Source organism: Oratosquilla oratoria, chromosome 25 (genome assembly GCF_046742065.1).
Source record: "Oratosquilla oratoria isolate Oo_2021 chromosome 25, ASM4674206v1, whole genome shotgun sequence".
Taxonomy (NCBI): Eukaryota; Metazoa; Arthropoda; class Malacostraca; order Stomatopoda; family Squillidae; genus Oratosquilla; species Oratosquilla oratoria.
Window position 1 is genome coordinate 19,563,343 of NC_134801.1, and position 7,500 is coordinate 19,570,842.

General features: G+C 42.0%; 1 protein-coding gene across 1 annotated transcript in view; it reads right to left on the bottom strand.

The window, feature by feature from the left end:
- The window catches only part of LOC143039040 (uncharacterized), a 34,151-nt gene that overhangs the window by 25,127 nt on the left and 1,524 nt on the right, over window positions 1–7,500 (bottom strand). The window contains exon 2 of the mRNA XM_076208891.1: window positions 937–1,126. Coding sequence (XP_076065006.1) covers window positions 937–1,126 — 190 coding nt within the window. The remainder of the gene's footprint in view (window positions 1–936; window positions 1,127–7,500) is intronic.

The following is a 7,500-nucleotide window of genomic DNA, read 5'->3' on the forward strand; positions in this document are numbered from 1 at the left end:
AAAAGAAAATCACGTTTAATTCACCCCATATTGATTCTAAATACTTGACTAAGTAGGACGAAAGAGGCATGGGGCCTACAGATGAGTGACTTACAATACTAAAGTGATAGAAATAAAGTGAAGAAAGTTGTAGTGAATGAAGAATTACTATATCACAGAAGGGAGCTGAAAGTGTTGGTAGCAGTAGAGCTAACATAAATAAACAAATAAGCAAATCGATAAATAGATGAATAGGTAAATAAATAAATAAATGAATAAATAGATGAATAAATAAATAGATGAATAAATAAATACATAGATAAATAAATATATAGAAGAAAATAGGCATGTACCTTTACTTTCATTGATTACGATATCTCGCAAATGGTCCCCAACTATATAGGCTACTCACGCAGAAAACGGGTATTCTTCCCACTCATAAATATTTCCTCCTAAGAGGTTATCTTTCCCACGGTATCCACTTGCAACCAACGTAGGATTGCTGTCTCTTCATCGACTGAAAAGTACAGTTTCCAAATATGCTAGTAATACTAGGTTGTGCAAAATATAAAGTGATCGTTCAAATCAACTTGACGTTTAAAAATATTTAAACAAATTAACGCAATAGTCTGCGAAGTGGCTATCGTAAACCCAAGTAAGCGTAAAGTTATGCTCATTAGTAAAAACAACATTAAGTTATTTGAGAAATTTGCAGTGCAGGATGGAAAGGAGAATGGCGTCATTATTAGTATCGATCATAAATCATCTTAACATTATATTTCTGCCGGAGTTGATAAAATCACATAGATAATACAAACCAGACAAGAAAGACAAGAAAGGATCAAGTCGTAGCATAAATCTAGACGAAAAATCTAAGCAAAAAGAAGAAAAAAATCCTTCGAAACACCTTTTATTTCGTATCACCTACAGTAAGGTTGGTACTACGTCACAACTTACCACTGAAAGGTGTAATGAGCTTGAGCCACTGTGGCTGAGGTCTGCTCTTGGCGCTTACAAAGCTGAGTGGATCAATGTAGTAAACGCGAGTGAAGTCGACGAAAAGTCTTCGCTCCATTGTGACCGAAAGCACAAGGGAGAAATTGGCACGTCGCTTCTGGACGTCTCCGACTACACCCGACCATTTCCCCTGCAAACATAGAAGACCTACGGTTATATAATTTATGTTAAACCTCTTCAAGGCTTTATTTTGTTAGGATTACGCTAAAGTATGTTATTGAAGGTGGAGCCAAGAGTCCTTCAATTCGGCCTAAATGAAATCGTCAGATGTAAACCAGAGGAAATTTGATAAGCTATTGAACTGTACTCTGGGGATTAGAGCTATGCAATAGCAATTTAGTCACTGTAGGCTGTCAGCTAGACTAAGTTTAAAGAGGAACATTCTGTGTGGTGATGATGTTGTCCAGATTCCCTGATACCACATGGACCGGGCGACCTGACACTTCCTCCGGGATAACTGATTTGATCCAGCCCAAAGCAATTATGCACCGCGGATGACTCACCTACCCATGGTATAAATACGGCCTCAGGCCTCAGATAGGCGAACAACCCACGACGCATAAATGTACTGGGTTGGGTTAGGTCAGTCAGTCTGGAAGCAGCGTCAGGTCGCGCAACGAGGATACCGCAGGTAGGAGAGCCACCCGCAGCGCGTAATTCTATTGGTTAAGTCATGTCAGCCAGCCCGGAGGCAGCGTCGGGTGGTGCCGTCAACGTGGTCTGAGGGAATTTATACAATACTCCCCCTCGGAGTTGTTTTGGATTCAGAGGATGTCCCGCTCGCGAGAATTGGATGGGTGGAGTGTCGCTGGCATCAAGGTAGGCCGGATTCAAGCGGTCGATGGAGTCCCAGTCTGGCTTGCCAAAACTAGAGATGGGAAAAGTCTTGTCTTTCCGTTCTAGGACGAGGTAGGGACCATTGTAAGGTCGCGTGAACGATGGTGTGTGTGTCGGTCCTGAGGAAGACGTACGTGGAGTAGTGGACCTCCTTTAGAAGGTATCCCTTGACCATCTGGTCGGAGCTGTGGAATGATCCAACGTCTAACTCAGTGTGATGAATTTTGCTTTGCTAGCAGGCGGGCATGAGCCTCTGGCCCACCCCTTTACCTCCTTAAAGATATTGTACCAGATAAACTTCTTCAGGAGCCTCACAGTCATGCATCATGAAGGGTGTTACAGGCCGTGTATCAAGTTGAACTCCTGTTGTCGGAAGGCAACTGGGATGAGGGGTCGTAGAAGGTGATGTTCTTGTCGTTGAGGGGAACGTTCTGCTACATGAGGGACGTGATGGATGTCCTGTAGGCGAGTGTCTTAGGATCCTCCCGTTGTTCTCTGGCGATGGTCTTGTAGTCGAGGTAGACGGCGTCGATGGATATAATTGTATTGGGTTAGGTCAGGTCAGCCAGCTTGGAAGTAGCGTCAGATCACGCCGTCCACATGGTCTCAGGGAATTTATACAATATCCTGATTGTTTTGGGCGACGTCAACGCCTCTACAGGAACTGACAGAGATGGTTACAAAGCGTATATTGGCCCACGTAACTCTATGATTGTGAACGGCAACAGTTTCTGTTCCTAGATATTGTAAAGCCCAGGACAATGAAGACTATTGTGTGGCCAGAAGCTAATCCTAGTGTTCTAGCACTGACCACACAAAGAAGGAGATAGTCTGTATCTAATAGCATTCACTTCATATTTCTACAGAATTGACGAGTTAAACACCATATGAGGACGGAGCCTTTATTTGTACGACGTTTCGCTTATTACAGCTTTTTCAAGTACTGGATTCTGGATTCCAAGAAAAGACCACCTCGCTTGCGCGGGATCGGGTTTTGTGGGAGGGGAAGAATGTCTGTTAGAAAATGAAAAGATAGTAGTGTATAAAAGAGGGCTATTGCCACCGGGCGAATTGCGAGCGATTAGGGGCTAGATTGTTGTCATGGCTTAGGAGGACTGGACCAGGAGCTTGGAGGGAAGCGCCTGACGCCGGAGATTAGGAGGTTAGGATTACCAACGGGGTTAGGATCACCAACGAAAGTTTAGAAAATGGTAGGAGGCGTAGTAGTAGAGAAAGGTGGAAAAACGGAAAAATCTTTAGTGGGAGGTAAACTGAAATGAGATGTAGTAGAAGAGAAAGTTAGAAAGGAAGCGAATTTTAGTCGAAGAAAAAGTAAGTGTATATGTTTGTGCGTGATTTGTGGCTCTGTTCGTGAGAGGTGTATGTGTGTATCTTACGAGAAGTGAGTTGATTTCACTTTCCGCGTGTAGAGGGCGAACCTGATAAGCCACAGGTGGGGCGAGCGTACCCTGATTATCCCCAGGTTTTGGGTTTGAAGTCCTTTTAGAGCTGATCAAGGGGCGGAGCGAGGGGGGCAGACGGGCGGTGTACACCCGCCTGCCGACGTCAACGGAGAGATCAGTGACCAGAACGGGAGCGGCAAGGAGATAACTCCCCGCCGCCACCGCTGGCGAGGGCGAACCTGATAAGCCACAGGTGGGGCGAGCGTTGTCTGTTTATCCCCAGACTGGGTTTGAAGTCCTTTTAGAGCTGATCAAGGGGCGGTGCGAGGGGGGGCAGACGGGCGGTGTACAAGTACAAGTTGAGATACATATGCTTGAGATTAAATAAGGGGAAAAGAGGGAACGGGGAAAGAAAATAAGAAGGGGGGGGGAGGAAGAGAAGGAGGAGAAGGGGGAGGGGGGATGGAACACTGGGAAAGGTTGAGAATGCTGGCCCAAACGTCCGTGGGCGAAATGTTCACAAAGGGTGGTTTAAATATTTAAAATTTTGCTGGCCATGGGTATTAGGGCTCCGTCCTCATATGGTGTTTAACTCGTCAATCTTGCCAGCAACTACCACTTTCATAAAAATTCTACAGAATTGTAGTATGGCCTGGAGAAATTATTAGAACTGACAACGTATCGGTTGTGGGTACACGGAGGCTGACCCTCAAATCTAATAGACACTCCAATGCCTACTTCTTTGAATTTGAATTCGGATAGATTCTTGAAAGAAACGACAGCTCGTGATTATGCTGTGGTAGTCTCAAAATATTTCGACGTATTAGTTACTCTTGATGACCTTGAGGGAATAGGAGATACCATCAAGCGGGAAAGTGTAGGCAGCTGGCATTCTCTAGGGGGTGGTCATCAAGGAGAGTTATACAGCACAAGCAGTTGTAAGTGAGATTCTGCCCAGAGAAAGGATACACCATATTAGCGTACATTTGTAGGGTAATGGCAAGAATTATGCAAGAAGTAGAATCCAACCTTCTGGAGAAAAACTTCAAGGCCTTTCTCACATCCAATTTTTCGAATAATATATGTGCTTTCCGCACATTCACTTTTATATGATATGATATGATATGGCTTCTCTTGTTATTCCATTTTCCTACTCCAAGCCCTCTTCTTTGATGAATACCAATTGGACACTTTTGTTCGTCATTTTAGCTTGTCTTTTAACTTCACCACACAATATTAATTCATCTACCATAGAAACTCATCTGCATATAAACTTGCCATTTACAAATCTACACTAAAGCTTAGTTTATCTTTACATTTCATTTATTGGTGGCGCTCAGGGAACTTTAGAATTAATGTTTTGGCTCTCTCTGAGGTGAGGAGGCTAGGCAGTGTTGAGATCACACAATATTAATTCATCTACCATAGGAACTCATCTGCATATAAAAATTCCATTTACAAATCTACACTAAAGCTTAGTTTATCTTTACACTTCATTTATTGGAGCTCAGGAACTCTAAAATTAATATATTGGCTCCCTCTGAGGTGGGGAGGCTAGGCAGGGTTGAAATCAGTGGTGAGGGTTACACCTACTAATGGCCGGGCCACAGTAATGAGACCCACCTTAAGGGAGTACCTGTCGGCATATCTAGCCAACTGCAACACGCTATTATAAAGGTTACTCAGGTTGATGAGCGTAGGATGTTGGTGAGGTTGAAGCACACCTTCGGCTTCATCCCTCCTTCTGCAGTAAATTCTCCTGTCAATTCGTATAAACTCGAAGTGAAGATGTTCTATGCCAAATTTGACTATGATCGACCACTGCCCACTACAGGATACACTTATTGTTTTGGGCGATTTCAATGCGCTTATCAGTACCGTCAGAGCGGATAATAAAATATCTTTTAGCCCCATAGCTCTAAAACCAGGATCATTAACAGCTTTCTCTTTCTGAATTTTGCAAAGTCCACAATGCTGAAGGCTGCTATTAGGCATTTCGGTACTATTCCCTCTGACTGGAAAAAGGTTCTGATAAACCTGTCTGTAAGGGTAAAGGGGGCCGGTAGGATTGCATCAACTACCGTGGTGTTACATTTGCTTCATGTGCCAGGCAAGGTGCTCGCCATCTCTTGCTGACAAGGTTTTGGTTACATTTACTAAACTACCAGAGGCTAGCGTCTGAGTCCACGCCAGGTAAGTCAACAACTGATCGGATCGTAGCGCTTCATGTTCTTGTGGAGCACCGACTCGAATTTTAACAGGGGTTTCTTGCAGCCTAAGCTGATCTTAAGTAGTTGATTCAGAGCATCGTGGGGTGTTCTTGAGTCGTCTGCTGACCCGTAGGAATCCTGCGAAGATTATTGACTTTATGTCCGGTTTATACAGAATGTGCCACCAAGTATGGATTTAGGCATGTTTTGTCTTTTTCCTGTTAATTCAAGAATATGTCCTCGGTCCAACATTCTTAATCATCTGGATGTACTGGGTACCCACCAGAAATCAATGGTTGTGTACTTTTAGGAAACGTTTGTTGAAGGTGTATTAAAAGTATGTTTGTTTAATAACTGCAATATTGGAAATTTATCAATGTAAAATCGAATACAGTAACAAAATAAATTAATTTTGATTAAAAATTTCTCTTGCTATGCGATGCTAAGTAAAGTATGCAATACGAACTTTAAACAAACTTTTGACAAACTTTGAAAGAAAAAGTACTATTTTGTCTCAAGTATAAATAAAATGCCTAAAACTATATAGACAGCGTTCTTTATGTATGATCTATGTGAATATATATTTGAAATATCCTAAAGAAAAACACTGTTTCATCACATACTTCAAACATGCATGCTAGTATGCATGGTATGTGACAACCTTTCAACAACCGTTTGTATAACATTTGCTTTCTGGGGAGTATTGAACAGTCGTTGATCAATGTTGCAGAGCATCTATTGGCAATACTAAGGTCACTGACCTTGTCTTTGGCGATAATGCTGTGCTTCTTGCGGAGTCGTTAAGTTTCCGTTTGCAGCAATATAGACACCGCTCAGAAAAGTGAGACCGCTTACTGGATGACACAGTTCAGTCTGTCCTTACATTTGACGAGAACTTTGAGGTCATGGGAAGCTTGATAATGTAATACATTACAGTGGTGGATCATGCCAGGAAGCCCGTGGTATTATGGACTAGCTTAATCAGAGCATATGAGTGGCTCTGTGGGAAAGTGATCCAAGCGCCACGGGAAGCCAGGCCCTGATTTTGTGCTCAACCAGTCGACTTGGACTTCTCATGGTAACTCATAGGGAGACGAATCCAACTCCAACCAGGCGGCGCGGGAAGCCCAAGTCGGCTGGATGAGCGGCCCGTGGCGCTTGGATCACTCTCTCACGGAGCTACTCATATGTTGTCGGTACATACATGCAGGGGGACTATGATCTAAATTCTTATGTCAGTTGTGCTGTCTTGAAGAGGCATCTCAAAGTGTTTGGTACCAAAATTCTTTGGAGAATTATGAAGATATCGCTGGAATGAATATATATCAAACCAGACTCCTCTGTGAGGCTTAGTCTAGGTCTATTACAAATATGATTCGTGAATTTTAATTCTGGTTGTATGGGCATGTGGCACGTTTCCTTTATGTTGATCCCGCCCATAAGATTGTCTTCATAAGAGATCATTCTCGAAGGAGGAAAGGAATGGGACAACCAGAAATTTCATGGCTGGGACAAATCGATTGCACATGTCGTAAGTTGTTTGTAAGGGAGAGGATAACTGCATGGAAGTTTAGTCGGAGAAACCGTTGAGATTGGCGAGAGCGTGTGAATGAAACGACACCTTCCCCCCAGGTACCATCTTCCCGATTAATGATTGATAGTGAGATAGACTAATATTCATATAGTCCCCAACCCACCAACAATTATATCAATTATCTGATCATTGAATACATTTAGAAACTAACATTGTGTAATTCTTATGTCATCACTTCCCGATTAATGATTGACAATGGGATAAACAAAAGGATTACAAAGGCGGAGCATGACGACAAAAGACCTTCCGGTCCATAACTAGGTCAGATGTGGAAAAAAAAAAAAAAAAAAAAAAAAAAAAATATATATATATATATATATATATACATATATATATATATATATATATATATATATATATATATATATATATATATATATATACATACATAATGATAAGAATAAATAAAATAAAATAAAAATTATAATATAGATAATAATAAATAAAATAAATAAATGCA